General features: G+C 32.7%; 1 protein-coding gene across 1 annotated transcript in view; it reads left to right on the top strand.

Moving 5' to 3' along the window:
- Positions 1–5,133: 5,133 nt before the first annotated feature.
- The window catches only part of LOC147063983 (paired mesoderm homeobox protein 2B-like), a 110,095-nt gene continuing 97,977 nt past the window's right edge, over positions 5,134–17,251 (top strand). The window contains exon 1 of the mRNA XM_085959128.1: positions 5,134–5,359. Coding sequence (XP_085815254.1) covers positions 5,134–5,359 — 226 coding nt within the window. The remainder of the gene's footprint in view (positions 5,360–17,251) is intronic.

The following is a 17,251-nucleotide window of genomic DNA, read 5'->3' as shown; positions in this document are numbered from 1 at the left end:
GGGTGATCCGGGTTGTTGGCAATACATTATGTCGCAGGTGCTGCGTCAGTCACTTCTGACAGCTCAAAACTTTGTCCTCGACTAACTCCTTGCAACTGGAGCAAACAAAAAGAATCACCAAGTCTGTAAAACCTTGGCGAAATATTGTATCCACGTCAAACGATGACATGGGATACTGTGAAATATTGAACTTTCAATAATTTAATAATACAAATAAGATTAGTTTTAAATATTAATAATTGTGTAAAGTGATTGTAAATGGAACCCTCGGCATATATGATACGGGTCTAGAGTCTAGAGGCTCTAAAAATATTTCATATTCTGTCAAAAATATAACTTTTTACCTACAGTCGACAATTGAAATTAAATTAGAATATAATGTTAGTTTCCTCCTGCGATGTTAATTATTATTTATGATATCAGCTTGAAAGTAATGCCTGGAAGCAATTTAAAATATAGCTAAACTATTTTAGAGCAAGAAAATTTTTGCGAGATTGACTTTTTACCTAATGAACATTTTTAAAAAGGCAATTTCATATGCGACAATTTTCATTTCATATCATTTATCATTACATAATTTACGTTCAGAAGAGATTTTGTCACGTTGCAAATATACCTAAACAAAAAATAGGTATAGGGATTAGCAATTAACAAATGAAAAAGACACAATACTGATTTAATTTTTTTCACCAAGTGCAAGGCTGCGGCTGGTGAGAAGGGCTTTATATTAATTTAATTCGGTCACTTTAACCATGACTGCAAAGATGAACGGATTTTTTTGATAAACAGTTTACCTTGACGGTTGCCGCTCGGACGGCATCCAATTTTAAATTCAGTATGACAAGTAGCTTCATTTAGAATTTTTATAGAATCAGTATATCAAAGGACATAAAGATGAGTATCCATATACTATATATAATTTTTATAATTTTTCTGTCTTTGCGAACATTGATCATGAGTTTGATTAGTAAATACCATGTCTCTACTTTTTCATTTGTTTTAATTAGATTTTCGCTTTTTTCGCGTTAACTTCCTAATTTAAATGTTTTTTTCATCTACATTCTACAGTATTTAGCATTGCCATTTTTTCTATATTTCACCTTTTATGTCTCACATTACTTTTATTTCTTTACCAACATACGAACATGCAACTTTTCACTATAAAAATTTATAATACTACATAATTGTGGTTGAATTCAATACAGCTATATTTTAAGATAACGTAAGTCTAGCAGTTTACAGTTTAGTGAGTATGTACCTACATAACAAACATAACTCTTTTACATCATTACCATTACAATCCACTTGGTCCTTCTCCCACTAATCAGTTTAATTGAATAAAACCAGTCCTGATTGTTTTTTTCGACTAGTGATCGAGCTAATATTTTTTATTACCTACCTACTGTATATTTGAATTATTTAATTTAAAAGCTTTCGTCTTATAATTATTGGCAAACGCGTAAAGTGATTGAAAAATAAATATATTCCACCATGTGCGGATTAGTCAAGCGATACTGAAATGACATCTTTTTTATATGCACATACTTACATCTCGTTTCTACTTCAATGCTTTGAGCTCGCTGCATTCTCATGGGTAGCTTTAAGAGAAACTTTGATGTAGAAAGTACCAAATAGAAATAATACCGCGAAAACTTATATTTTGTCGAACCACTTTGATTTAAGAATTTTATATATTATGTAAACGGAATTATATACCTATTATTGTTTATATTAAGTATGTAACAATGATTTTTTAATATCAATTTAATTCTTTAAATATTCAGACTACTGATTAAAAAAGCTTATGAATTTCAATTTGAGTGCACGGTTGATAGTGAAATCCTTTGGGATACAACTGAATAAATGTCTCCCCTATGGGTTGTGGGAACTAGCTTCCTCCCTACTTCCATAATATTATAACGATATTATGAATAACGAACTGTTGTTTGCAACATACATACCCATTGCAATTTTTATGCCTTTAATCGCCCGAGATGTTAAGTCGTGGGAAACGCATTATTAAAATATTAAATTTCATTGAATGATTAGATGTACATATCTTAGTAGTGTAATAAAATCATTATTTTTAAACAGTCAACATATTAATTTAATGTATTGCAGGAGGTTTTAGTAACTTTAATGCCCGCAATCCAGTGGGGGTAGGCAGATTGAGCGTCGCTTGGGGGCGGCAGTTATTCGAAGGGCGGCGAATCGAGGAAAATCATTCGGAATATATAGAAATAGCTCCGTAAACTTAGTAATAACGAAAATATCTTTCCATTAAAGAATTCAGCTCACTGGTTTTTTCGGGTTCGCGAAATCTAGTTTACTTCCGTTGCCCTTCGACGTCCTTGGTGACCAGAAACGACAAGTGCAAATTTGCGAATAATTAGTCTGATATTTTGTTTGTAATGTATCCATACAACACATCTCTTAGATATTGGACTCATGTTTTGATGATAAAAATAATGTATAAAAAAATATGGTGGCATTTTGGCGCTGCCTATTGGCGGCATTTTATCTAGTGACGTCACTGCTTTAATGGTATCAATTGAAAATACTTGATTTAGAACTATTATATACGTAGGTATTAGATTAAATAATCAATATATAACTACTAATTTAGATACTGTATAATATACTTACAACTGACATTTAAGTTAATAGCCCTACCAAACCGCACCCGCCCCGTACCACATGCGGTCTTAATCGGGCGTATCACAGGATCCTACGTTTGGATGTGAAGTATATTTGTTTATAACTGGGAATGTCTCAAGAGCAGTTACCCAAGACTGAGGTCGCCATGTACTCAAATGTGCATCGACTGAATTTTCATGACTATAAGTTAAGAGTACCCATGGGAGAGAAGAGCACGCAATATTAAAAATTCACAAAAGCTAATACGTAACGGCTGAAAATGTCATATACTCAGTCATTAAATACATTTTTGCATATTAAAATAAAATTTGAGTATAAAATTAATTTCCATCGAAATCAATTTTCCATCGCCAAAAATTCGTTTTGTTTTGATTTAATGTTAAGTATTGCCACTTCGATAGATAATCCTGTATAAAGGTATCCACCAGGGAACATAGAAATAATAAAAATGAGTTAACTTATGGGTGTGGTTGTAGTGATAGTATAATTGTTAAGTGTGGCAAAATATATGGTAAACTTCAACACGTATTAAAGAATATATTGTTATTTTCAATAGTTTCGTCTGTATCCATAATAAGCATTAAAGTGCGTCATGTCAACGAAACGAAAATTAATGATTTAGTTACATATTACATAAATATACTAAATGGGCCTACTGACTGTCAGAAAATGATATTTAATGTTGATTGAAAATATGCCCACCTTATATAAGCAAGATTAAAATATTAGTGGGTACTTATCAGTAAAGCCATAATTGTTAATTATTGTTTAATAATAATAACACATATAGGTATACTAAAATTAAATAACTAAATGTTAATATATTGTTTATCTATTATTAATATCCACTGCCGACTTTAGTTTTTCATAAACCACCAAATAAAATCAGATACATGATAAATGGAATATTATTTATTAAATTAAAACTTAGAAATATTAATAAAGTAATTAAGAGTAGTTGGAAAAAAATTGATAGGAATCGTCAAAACCAAAACATTTCACGATCCCAATGACTGGAAAACCCCAAAACAAAAATTCGTAGAGGCGACGTAGAAGTCGTAGGCCCGTAGCGTGCATCAGCCGTCACCTTTCAAACGTCGCTACACAAAATCACCCCAAAACCTCCCTTGCACTCGGAAAACTCTGGCGGGGGTAGTTCGCGATGCGATACACCAATCAGCATGCATTTCGCCCGGGGTGCCGCGTCCCCATTGGCCGAACGGGGGGTGTCGGGGATGCGAGAGCCCCGCCTTTACCCTACCCTAGCCCTTATTGAATTAGGCTTATCATTTGATTGCGGAGCGGCGCCGTGCCCGGTCTTACTCTATACCGTCGCAAAGTCTCGCGGCTAATTCGATATATCGCGGGGTTATTGAATTAACGCGGCGTCTTCGCGTCCTGCCGACGTTCGATTAATTTTATGATTCGATTTGGTCCCCCTTTCGCCTCGCTCTTGCGCCCGACGCTACCTGTCCCGCGACCTACTCATTTCCGGTCGGGCTGATTGTATCGCAATTATTATAATGTTGCCCGATAAAAAGACTTCGATTTATTTACTATCTATTTTTCGACGTTTTATTTTGACAATGAAATAATGAGAACAATTCCTCGATAATATTGTGGACTAATAAGCGTCATAGACAACCCTTCAACGTAAATAAAAACTAACAAATTATCATTAAAAAAATATGTGAGTTATAATAGACCAACGTTTTTCAAAAGCATCATAATATAATAAAAGCTGTTAAAATTACCCGTCCAAAAGAAAATAAAGGCATTTGAAAACTGCAAGCTTTTTAGTTGCGATTGATAGATAGATACTTATAAAATAACAAGTATACCAGCTTAAAATCGTAGATAAATTATTATTCAAATTATTATTGATTTTTTATTAATCAAGTTGTGTAAACATTGGAAAGAAAATATTAGTTAACTGATATAACTAATTTGATTCAGAGGATATAGATGCAAAAGAAGTATTTTTAATTTACTATACTATCAAACCGCTCATTATACATACATTGATAAAGATGTATTTCATATAATAATATAATAAACATAGTTTTGTGACTTAAGAATATTACAGTGAAAAACATTTAATTTGTCAAGTAAATTTACCATTAATAAATATTAATATTAAAATAAAATATTAAAGAAAGTTTCGCGACTAAAACATTTATACCTAAATTATTTTTCGAAGAAAAAAACAAGGTGTTCGAAAGTGACTCAGTTTTCCTAAGTAATTGTAATTAAACATATTAATATAATAAAGTATTAAATACAGTTTAATAGGAGATAATTAGTACTTCCGTACTATTGTGAAAAGCCAAGGAGCGCACCTTTAGCGTGAAAATAGCGTCGGTGCGAAGGACGGCCGTCGGGGCAGGCAGAAATCTGCAGGCGGCAGGAGGCACCGCAACCATTTTCCCCTGGGGGCCCGGGGGCGGGGGAGGTGGAGACGCCGGGTGGGGCGGCATGGAGTACTCCTATGGCGTGCTCAGCCCCGCTGGCTTCGAGGGTGGCGACCTCGCGGGCTGCGGGTACGCCGGGGAGCTGGCCTCCTGCGCCCAGGTGTCGCAGGCCTACAGGTCCTACTCCAGGGGATATGGTCAGCCAGCGCCAGCCCATGCTCCGGCCCACTGTGCAAGACCTCTTCCTGATGCTCATCGGCCGCCCATATTCCCGCCAATTAACTTACAACGTAAGTATCCACTCAACCATTTTAAAAATACAATACAATTCCGTTATTTCAAATATTGTCTGATTATACATCAGCGCTCGGAATGGAGCGGAACGCCCCGGAGCGCCGTTCCTGTTCGTGGGATTTCCGAGGATGGCGTTCCTGTTCGTTAAAAATTCGAAAATGGCGTACCGGTTCGTAAAATATCCGACGGACAGCGAGTCGTCTAGTAAAATCCTCAAGCGTCATACTTAATATTATTACGTTCCGGGTCAGATTTAAAATTGACGAAAATTAATTTTTATTAAAAAATAATTTTACTGGTTTACAACCACTGAATTTTCTATGACCCGTACATATTACGTACTCAAGAATGTCCGAAATTGTTTTAAACGGTGGGTAAACAACAAAATATTATTTTTTCAAGACAATATAAAACTGGGCTTCAAAAAAGATTGTTTTAAAACACGAGCATATGTACTGGAGAGAATTGTAAAATTTCTCTCAATTGTTTCCATTTATAGTCACAGAAAAAACATTGCATTTTTAAAAAGAATTTGGTACGCACCGAAATATTAAGAGCGTGCGTGTTAAAAAAACAAATGCATGTCATAAATTTTGTGTTCACCTTCTACGTATTCTTCCGGGCGACCGGGCGAAATGCATTGTCTAAAGACACTAAAGCTGTAAAGTGTAAACTAAATAAATATTGCATACATGAAAAAACCTAACTAGGTAGTTAGACCTTCGCAGATGAGTTCGCTAAATTATTTTATTACCGACAAAATGTGTGCCCTGACAAAAGCCTTTGTAGTAAATAGTAAAAAGTTTTCCCTAAATAACCTACATGTTTTTAAGGGGTTGAAATATTTCAAATTAAATATGTAATTGTTAATAAAGTTTTGTTTTTCCCTTTGGCGAGTTCATACCACTTTTAATAATTCACCAATTAATAAATTTCCAGACAAAAACATTAATTTTATTTTATAATTTAAATTATTCATTGCGGTTATAGGTAATACCTATATTTAAGTGTTGTGTCGTGTGATTATCTATTAAATTATATACCATATGTCATGTTATACCTTTTTTGTATGTATTTTGTATAGGTACTTGCATACCTACTTCAATTTAACTAAAAGTAGGTCATTTTATTTGATTGTTTATAAGTTTATAATAATTATTTTTATGCTGACGTCGCTACATTCTGGTAAGTTTTGTGTTTCAATTTAAAATGTTAACTGTTTTATATATATGTAAGTTACATTTTAAAGAAAATGGGTTCTCTTAAAAATTTGATTAAAAATCCCAGCAGGCAATAACATTACACAAGAAACTAATATATCTGCACATAAAAAAAAATTAGATGATCGAAAAGTTCCAACCGAAACTATTGAAAAATATTCCCAAGAGACAAGCGGCCAATTCACTAGAAACCCAGTTATTAAAAATTGGAAGAGTTTTATCAGTGCGGTGGGTGGTTTCAAGTATGCTTACAGTAAATGCCGTTATTAATAATTATTCGGCACTATACGATCATTTTAATAAAGCATCCGAAGATAATACTAGGGATGAATCAGAACGATGCAAATATAGTGGCCTTGGAAAAATGTTAACAGGTGTGGAATTTGTTCGAAATTTAAATACAATGTCAGATGCACTAGATGAATTAGGTTTCTTATCGAATTATCTTCAAAGGCGTAATATTACACTAGTTGATGCTGATAAAGCGATTAAAACCACCATTCGTGTCCTTGATTCGATGGCAAATGATCCCGGTCTAAAATTATTAGACGCTCTTAGAGCCATAGATGAAAAGATATACAAAGGACTAATTATTCAGGAAGGTAAGGTTAAAGCCATTAATGTTTCTCAATTATATAGAAGTCTAGCCAATAACTTAAGAAATCGAATGATTACAAGTTCATCGCATGTCAGTCGAAACGCAAACATTCACCAAGAAAACATTAATCTATATAACAATTTATTAGAGAGTATACAAGTACTGGATCGTAATAATTATCGCAAATCAGATGATGACGGCGTGGACATACGATATGGAGAGGATAACATTATCAGATTATGCCATCAATTTCATTTAAATGAATTAGATATTAAACGCGGTTTTAGGTTTTTTTTTTTAAATGTGTGATGATTCTAATAAAACTCCAGAAGATTTGAAACCTCTCCTTAAAGCTATAGCGACGATCCCAATATCAACAGCTGAATGCGAAAGAAATTTTAGCGCTTTAAATGAGATAATGACACCACCAAGATCATGTCTTAATATTAAAACGTGTGCTACGTTGTTATTTATAAATAGTGTAGGTCCGCCATTGAGGCAATTTAATCCTAAAAAATATGTTCGGTCATGGTTAACTAAAGGTCGGCATTCAGCGGATGACACGGCAAGTCGAAAAAGAGAATTGAAAGATGACAAAACGTACGACCTCCTGTGGAAATTATTGTAAAAATTAAACAAACCAATGCGGATATGCATTTCTTATTTTTCTTAATGATTGTTTATCAACGTGTCAATACGTAAACCTTGTAGTAAATATATAAATGTATACATACTATCTATCTATATATAAATATGTATAATAATTATGAATGCACACACATAATAATATGTAATTGTAATAATTAATAATGTATTGCTTGGATCCCTCCTCTCTCCACTAACGCCCTTATCCTACAGTATTCCTTTCCTGGTAAGGAATATGCTTATACCTCCACGTGGTCAATCTGGACAGTATTGTTCATTTTTTATTGAAAACAATTAGTCTATAACTCGGCTCAAAATCTCGGTTTCATTGCATTGTGTAAATTCAATAAAGCCAAGATTTTAAAATATGTGTATTATTTACAAAATACAGTACAACAGTTAATACAACAGGTAATGTTAAGTTGTGAATTAATTTGTTTGTTGTTCAAGATTAATCCAATATAAAAATATACTGTATGAATGACGTTCCAACGTATTAAAATTTATAATACCTTGAAATTCGGGAACAAATTATTTCGCTTAGCACATGTTCAATTACAATAACAATTGACAATATTGACAAAGAGAAGCTTTCTTGCATGTTACACTGGTTACAAATGTATTTATGTATAATGATTATTAATTTTAAATATATGATACTTTTAGTAAGTGTATTTTTAGGAGAGAATTTACTTAATATCTTTTATATCATATTTACAAAATCTTAAATATACAACACCCACGATGGTCGCGCGGCTTAAGTGTCGGCCTATAGTGTCGTTGGTCCCAGGTTCGAATCCTGGGTCTGGCAAGTACACATATTGTGTATCAGAGTATGTACCTAATAGGTAGGGCAAGTGGTTGAGATCCATTTCTCGTAAAAACAAAAAAAATCTGTTAATACAAACCTCTACTCTGTGGAGGCCCATATGATCTTATTAGGATCGGACATGGTCGATAAAAAAGAATTTATCTATGCTCTTGTAATTTCTTTGCCCATAAAACGGTTAAGTTAGATATTTAAATTAATATGGTATAACAACATTTCAGGACTTGTGATGCCATACGTATGATAAAAAAGTATGCAGATAATGGCACTGTTCAATAGTGCCGGGGCGGAAAATAAATGATGTAAATAGATACAATTATCAAAGTTACCACGTGGAAAAAATTTAAGTATTCATACTCATAACTTGATTATAATGCTGTGAATGTCAAAAGTTCAAAGATTGTTTTTATTTCTTTCATCGGTTTAAGATTGCAACAAAAAATCGAACACTCTTTGATATTTTTTTGAAGGTTATGCAGCGCTCCGGTTCGTAGAATTGTCCATTTCGAGCACTGTTATACATATAGTATGTATTACAATCTTATATGTATAATGACCTTAATCCTTTACTATGTAAACGTCGTACGTACATATGAAGAAAATTAAAATTATCTACTTTTTGGCTCAACTTACAATCCAACCGATTGCGTATACTTACTGATTTAGTGATTTTTTAGTATCTTAATAATGTGTCTATTTCCTAGAATCACATTCTGTCATTAAAAATAATTATTATATAAGATAACCGTGATGATACACATTGACCTTAGTTGTTTATTTTTTGTATACATGTAGGTACCTATCTGTTTGGGTGATAATGTTATAGGCTTCTTTCATGGTAGTTGCAAGGATTCCGTTATGTTTTGGCTATTATTTTATACTAATTTTGTGGGAAATACACAACTTATTAAGATTTTGGTATAATTTAATAAATGTCTGACTGGTTTGAACTAATCTTCCGAGAAATCAATTGAGTCAAATCAATTCAAAATTGCCGCCGTTGAATAAATAGCGAACAAAAAAATCGTATGGTTTTTTTTATCTAAGTTCCTAAGTGCTGTTAAAGTAAATAAATAAACACATAAATAAGATAACTACCAAATAAATAAATCAACACTTTGTTTAATCTGCTATGTATAATAAGACCTTTTTTTAATTAGTTGGATAACCTGATAACCGCATATGATAGTAAAGTTATTGAAATAATTAGATGTAAATTGTACCTTTTTATCGCATTACAATATTCACTTAAGAATATTTTTGTTCTGATATCAAATGTGAATACATTTCTGAAACCTAAATAATATTATCATAAATAAGATTTGTGGTATTCAAATAATTTTAAATAAAAGTATAATAGTTATGAAAAATTTTCATGTGGAAAAGAGTGTTAGGTATGCCATTTATAAATTTTATATACGTTAGTAAAAGATGATTGGATATTATCATAATATCATGTCAACATTATTTATGTTTTTCATGTATATTTATCAGGAGATGAGTGTTATTTATTTTAGAATAGATTACATATTCAAAAAACTTATGAAGTAAAAAGGTTTTTAAGTTGGTAATTAATTTAAAATTATTCCAAGTATAATAGGATTATAAAAAATATATCTGAGTTATATAAATTAAATTATAATTTAAAGAAAAAAGTGTTTTATTATTATGATACACGATTTGTCATAATATTAGGCAGACAGTTTCAAGCATTATGTTGTAAATTAAATACATGTCTTATTATTTGGTACTTATAGACAAAAATATTACGAAGAAAATTGAATTAATTATGATTTAAAAAATATAACAAAAGGTTATGATGAAAGTTGTTTATTATTCGGTTTTAGGATTTCTTTTTTTCCTAATAACTAATCATGCTTTAGCCATGCAAAAACCAATAGATATACGTCGTTAAATATACAAAATATTCGCTCAAAATAATTGACATGTTACCCATAATAATTGAAAGAATACCACACCTAGAATGAATCGCCAACAAAATTTATTTGAAAACTGATTTGACAATTTATAGTGAATAAAATTTAGTCTTTTCTAACTTTTGACAATCCATTGCTTAATCTAATAACAGTGAACAAATAAAAGAGTGATATTTCAAAATTTACTAAGTATGTCTGAAATTGTATTTTTTAGATAAGTAGGTACGTACAAATGTTTTGGATGGTAGGTAGGTATTCGACATTTTTCTAGAAAACGTAGATTTAAAGATACATTATAGAATGATAACAATATTAAAAATACAATTGAAATTTAAAAATTTCCGTGCATGCATCATTTGAAATGCATATAAATATGTATGTGCTGAGATAAAAAATGTTTCAAAATGAAAATAAATATACTTGATTTTATTATAACTTCATTAGAATGAGACTACTAGGTATATACCTTAACACACTCTTGGAATTAAGTTCTACCAGAACATTGGTATTTAAATGTTTAACATTGGAATGTCACCTCAATACATCTGAATCGTTGAAAACGTAGGTAGCGAACGTAGCGAAATTCAAATAGTATATAATTGAGAAATATCTTGATGTTGATGCACGGTACAGCAATAATTTACTACAAAGCTTTCCGTAGAATTGATCTACGCTTATGCTACGGTTACGCTACGATTGTGCTACGGTTATTTATATTTTGATATTTATAATATATGGTGTACGTTAAAAAACTACAAAATGTTAATATTTAACAATTTTATTAAAAAAAAAAACATTAGTGTTTTAATATCTACTTATAATAAAATATTTAAATGTGGAAAAATTACCGACCAAATATCATAAAATTTAATCATTAAACTATGATTCGATAATGACAATAGACATGAACCTTATTATTTATCAATTATATTGTATAAGTAATTGTGCATTTAATTAACTAGGTAGGTAATCCAATATTTTATTGTAATATAAGATTCACACAGCCACTTCTACCCATTGACGCACAGTTTAAAATATATTTTAAAAATGTATTTGAAAATATATTTTGTACGGCTTTTCAAAAATAATATGGGAAAAACTGTTATCTTAACAATAGTTAGATATATTTATAAAACATTTTCGCATATTACTTATGACTGAAAAAAACCATGATAGGTTTTATTTAATTAATCCAATCCATAGTTGACAGCTAAGTTGGTTAATATATTATGTAGGTAAGATTAAATGTAATTTATTACATTTAATTATCTCAGTCACTCTCGATCAACTGCTGATTTGAGGCCTCTCCTTGCAGTCGTAACTCTTCTTGGTCCTTGGCTTGTATTGTCATATTATCGCGCATTTTATAATCTAATTTATTCTAATCGATTAAACAGGCATTTGTCCACTGATGACGCCCACGAAGGCCGCGCGGCTTAAGCATCGGCCTATAACGTCGTGAGTCCCAGGTTCCTAGGTCTGGCAAGTACCTACACATATTGTTTTTCAATTTGTGCATGAGTCAGAGTATGGACTTAATAGATTGAGCAACTGTATAACATCCATTTCTCGTTAAAAGAAAATCTGCTAATACAAACAAACAAACAAACTCTGTGGAGACCACTCATATGATCTTATTAGGATCAGACAGGGTCAATTGTATTGTTGTTGATGATCTCATTGGAAGATCTGTTGTTCGATTAATGTGGCCTTCCCATTTCCATTTTGAGGTCATGATATGATATTTGCCAGTTATGTTTGTTCCCATATTTATTTAAGTGTCATTAAATATTGAAATTTAAGCAAAATATGTAATTTGGCTTTCTTGTAGTACAATATTTTATATGAAAATTGGCTACGAAAACAAAAAGCGCTTTCCATTCATGGACCTTTCTCCCAGCCACCGGAAAAAAATAAAAAGCTCCGACGATAAAACTGCATCAAAGTAATTGAAAGGCCCACGCGGGGTGATAGGTGGGGTAGGGGGGCGCATTTACATGAGGGCGGCGGCGGGGCCGAGAGGGGTAGGCGGTTCGGCTGGAACAAAAGGCAAGATGTCTCCCGCGCCCCCTTGAGCGATTGCGGCTCTAATTGGGTCTGACGGCCGCTCGAATCTTACACAGGGCGGCCCCCCGCCCCCGCCACCCGGCCTCACACCCGCCCACCGAATACGGCGCTCGTCTGCGTTTCGCTCGCTGGCTGGAAAAACGTTTTTCCCTTGATGAAATGAACATAATGTAAAACATGTATTTTTACCTTAATATTCGTAAGTATACCCAAACAAACAGTTTTTTTTTATAAATAGGTAACCTCTGAATTCTATTATTTCACCGTGATAAGAAGCTATCATCAATATGCAACTTACCTAATGGACACTTCAAAATTCTTTTATATGGTTTTCGGTTTCTATTTATGTTACGCAGTGACGTCCCAAGTCAAAGTGTCGCCCTTAAACACACTTACAATGCCACATACTTTCATGTTTTTATTAATTTTTGGCTATCTTAGGGTTAAGACACACGAGAATGCAGACACCGTTGCGTTAAAGCAAGTCTTACTTGAATCCAAAGGTATTCAAACTCAAAAGTTATTATATGTATTTGTATTCGGTCCTTCCTTCGCCGCCTTAAATAATGTGCCGCCCATATGCAATGCACAATCTTCCTACCCCAATGGAACGCCACTGATCTTACGCAATAATATTTTTTTGAACATTATTCTTAGGTTAAATAGTTACTTTATTTATAACATATTAGGTATATGTTGGTATCAATAATTGACTGTCTCTGTAAATTGAAGAAACGAGTCATTTAATGTAAATGAAGTAGGTACTTATGTACTATAATAATGAATTTGTTAGTCAAAATTTTTAAGTACTTCAATGAAAATATATGACTTGGAAAATCCATAGAATCTATAAAATATAAAATAGAATACCTATATTATTTAAAAAAAAATGGAACGAACGGGTTTAGAATATAATATGTTGATATACAGGCATTGATATACTATGTATATCAATGTATATAGGTGAATGCTTTCAATGCTATCAACTGAAGAAATATTTAGTTATTGTATAATATATTATTCAGTCAACTTTTTTTCTAAATATTAGCGAAACGTTAAACATTAAAACGTTTACACTTCTGATGCTGTAATGTTATTACTTTGATTTGAATTACAAGAATGGTACAAGAGCTATGTATTGACGTATTTATAAAACAGCTAGTGTAGTTATTAGAATATAATACTTCCAGGAAAGGGTTGTGTCGATAGCTTAACGTGTGTTTGAATCTCATTCAGTTGAAGTGTTTTTTAGTATTTAAAAAAAAAAATAATACATACCTATGTCTCTGAGGCTTTTCTATGTAATGTATATTAAAATATCTTAAATAAGAGCTCTTTTACTGTTAATGTTACGCTTCAAACAAATATGGTAAAATATCGGTTCGAATAAACTGTTTTATCTGCAAAATACAAGCAGTGTAACAAAGTTAGGCAAATGTGCGGCTGGAACGTTTCCCATACACCGAGCAATGGACTGAAAAATACATATAACTTGAGCGGTAAACGCGAAATATCCACCCTTTGAATATTGTGAGGGAATGATTTTTTGACGATGGCATCAATGTTTATGTAAAGCAGTGTTTCCCAACCTTTCTTGCGTCACGGCATATTATCAAGCTGAAAATAAAATCATACAGAAGAACACTTAAGTAAATGCGTATCGTTCACTTTTTACAAGTCTTAAATTATGGCATTAGGTATTTGGCATATTCATTAGATTATTGGTATTGGAAATTATTAGATTTGATGACTTTTTTCCGACCCTGTCCGATTCTAATAAGATCATATGGGCCTCCACATAGTGGAGGTTTGTATTAACAGATTTTGTTTTTACGAGAAATGGATGTCAGCCACTTGCTCAACCTGTTAGGTCCATACTTTGACTCGTACACAAATTGAAAAAAAAAAAAACAAAACTTACCAGACCCAGGATTCGAACCTGAGACCCACGACGCCATAGACCGACGCTTAAGCCGCGCAGCCATCGTGGGAGTTATATTTAGCATATTATTAATTTAATATAAGCACAATTGAAAATCGATATAAACGCATGAAAACTGCATCTCAACAGGCATGTTCCATACCATTTCATATTGTTATTGTACATACTAATTCAAATATATTTATTTATATAAGAATAGTCAATTTTATAAATTCAAAATGCAAGACGTTCACACCATGACACGAAAAAACAATGAAATAGAAGTACTGTTGGAAAAAAATAGTATTCAGCGTAAATACAATAATTGTAATGTATGTACATGAAAGTACACCTTGCTTGTGACCTAAGTAGTAAGATCTACTACCTACCTACCCTTTACCTAACTGCTTGACGGACAGATCATCAGAAATGTGATTATCCAGTACAGTGGCGCACCCAGGGGGGGGGGGGGGTGGCACGGGGCCCTGGCACCCCCCAAAAATGAAAATTATCAGAATGATTTTAAACATTGAAATTGAAAGCCAATAAACTATACCTTTGGGCTTATACAAATATAATTAAAACACGCCAAAAAAATGATTTGTAATAATTCTCCAGTACCTTTTTTAAAAAAAAATTCTTAGATTTTAATTTCTAACACAAAAATTTCGAAATACTAATGTCAGGTTTTTTTAGAAACCCAATCCCTAATGGAACTGTCAAAAAAGTCTCGGTGTCCACCCGAATTCCGGAGTGGTGTAGGTCATGGCTGGGGAGGGCTGACAGGGCTCTAGCCTGGGGGCCCGGACTGTGGGGGGCCCGGCGTGTCGAATGGCCATGAACATTTTCAATTACTTATATGATTGTGCAATATTTTCTTGTAATATTACGTGTCGATACTCGACAGCTCCATTATTAAAGTAGATGTATTAAAAATCGCCGATAATTCACTGCATAAGTACCCTTAATTTGAACTAAAACACAATTTGAAAAACGTTAATGTAGTGTTTCACACTGCCTTTAATCTTAGCGGTAGGTAGGGGGCCCGCCAAATATCCTAGCCTGAGGGCCCGTTTCAGGATGTGGGGACCATGGTGTAGGTACACCGAGTGCAATAGACAAAAGACCGATAAACGAGAAATTAGGCTGAGAAGAAGAAAAAGAGCCTATAGGACTAATTTACATTCTCCTCCTTGGGCCCCCCCCCAATATTAAATCCTGGGTGCGCCACTGATCCAGTAGTACACATGACATATTAAGGACCTAAAGGGCGACTAAATACCCAATGGCTCGGTGAGATAATCAAGTTTGCCGTAAGTACATGGCAGACTAAGGAGCAAGAAGAGGCCTTCATCCAGTATGTATTGAAAGTTGCCGAGATGACGATGCTACATTATAGTAACCGTGACCGTACCTACACCGTTGTATTTTATAGCGACATCTCTGTATATTCTGTTCACATCACTTCGTTCAGTCACTAGTCAGTTGCATAGCGAAAACTACCCGGGACAATAAAAATAATAAGAGTTACTTTGGCGAAATGTATTCGTGAATGTTCAGGGGTAGGCGGACGACGACATTGTTCGGCGGGCGGAATATGTAAACCCGCCCTCCGCCATTCGCGCCCAGGAAATGTGTATGGGAGATGTAAAACTGGATTTTTTACGACGCGATTTTATTGTTTTTACAATGTCGCAGTACATCTATCGGAATGCGCTTCGTGGGTTAGGTATATGTTTATATTTGAAATTCAAAAATATGAGAACGATATATTATATACCTACTATAATAATATTGTTACACCGGTAGTGAATGAATATATTTTAGAGTTACTTTACGTGGATTTTTTAAAATTATTATTAATAACTAGGCTTAGAATTTGTAGGTGCTAAAAATGAATAATAGGTACCAAAAATATGTAGATATCATTGGAAAATATGTTATTAAAATATCATAATATGTGCTAAAAAACAAAAATAGGTGCTAAAGTTTAAGTAAGTCCTATTACAGTAAATAATATAATATTAATTCAACAGTTTAATTTATTATTTATTCACAAATAGAAAAAGCTTTATTACAATAAATAATAAAATAATGCTTCAAATTTTCGAAAGTGAATCTTTGACGATTTGATCCTAGTAAATTTTTATACGTGGAAAAACTTCTTTCCACTTTCGGTGCTACAGATGTTATTATTGCGTATGTAAATGAAACTATTTATGAAGTAGAAAAAATTTAAACATCTGAGGCTTTTCCATAACAGCTTTAATATTCTGCAACGTTGGAAGTCCAGTTTAACACTATTTAATTTTGTACTTATTTTTATTCCAATGATTGGTCCAGGAACATTTTCTAATTTTAGCAGCAGTATTGTTTAAAATATGAATTTTCTCCACTACTTAGTGACTTTGTGTTTATAAGGGTTATTGTGTTAATTAATTTTGTGTTTATGTGAAAATATGTGCTTAAAACTAAAATATGTAATTATTGAAAAATATTTAAAAATAGGTGCTAACAAATAGGGCTTAAATGTTTCAAAATACTCTGAAACAGATAGATATTAGTGTTGTGGGCCACTCAAAAAAAAATAATTTAAATACCTAAGAATCCTAAGCCTATTAATAACCATGTCCTTGTTTTTTCGTACAAAGTAGTTGTAAGTAATTTTAAA

The sequence above is a fragment of the Rhyacophila brunnea genome, unplaced genomic scaffold, assembly GCF_057557595.1.
Source record: "Rhyacophila brunnea isolate RB1 unplaced genomic scaffold, BYU_Rbru_1.0 scaffold_8, whole genome shotgun sequence".
Taxonomy (NCBI): domain Eukaryota; kingdom Metazoa; phylum Arthropoda; class Insecta; order Trichoptera; family Rhyacophilidae; genus Rhyacophila; species Rhyacophila brunnea.
Note: the sequence above shows the minus strand (reverse complement) of the source record. Positions and strands in the feature narration are given on the sequence as shown.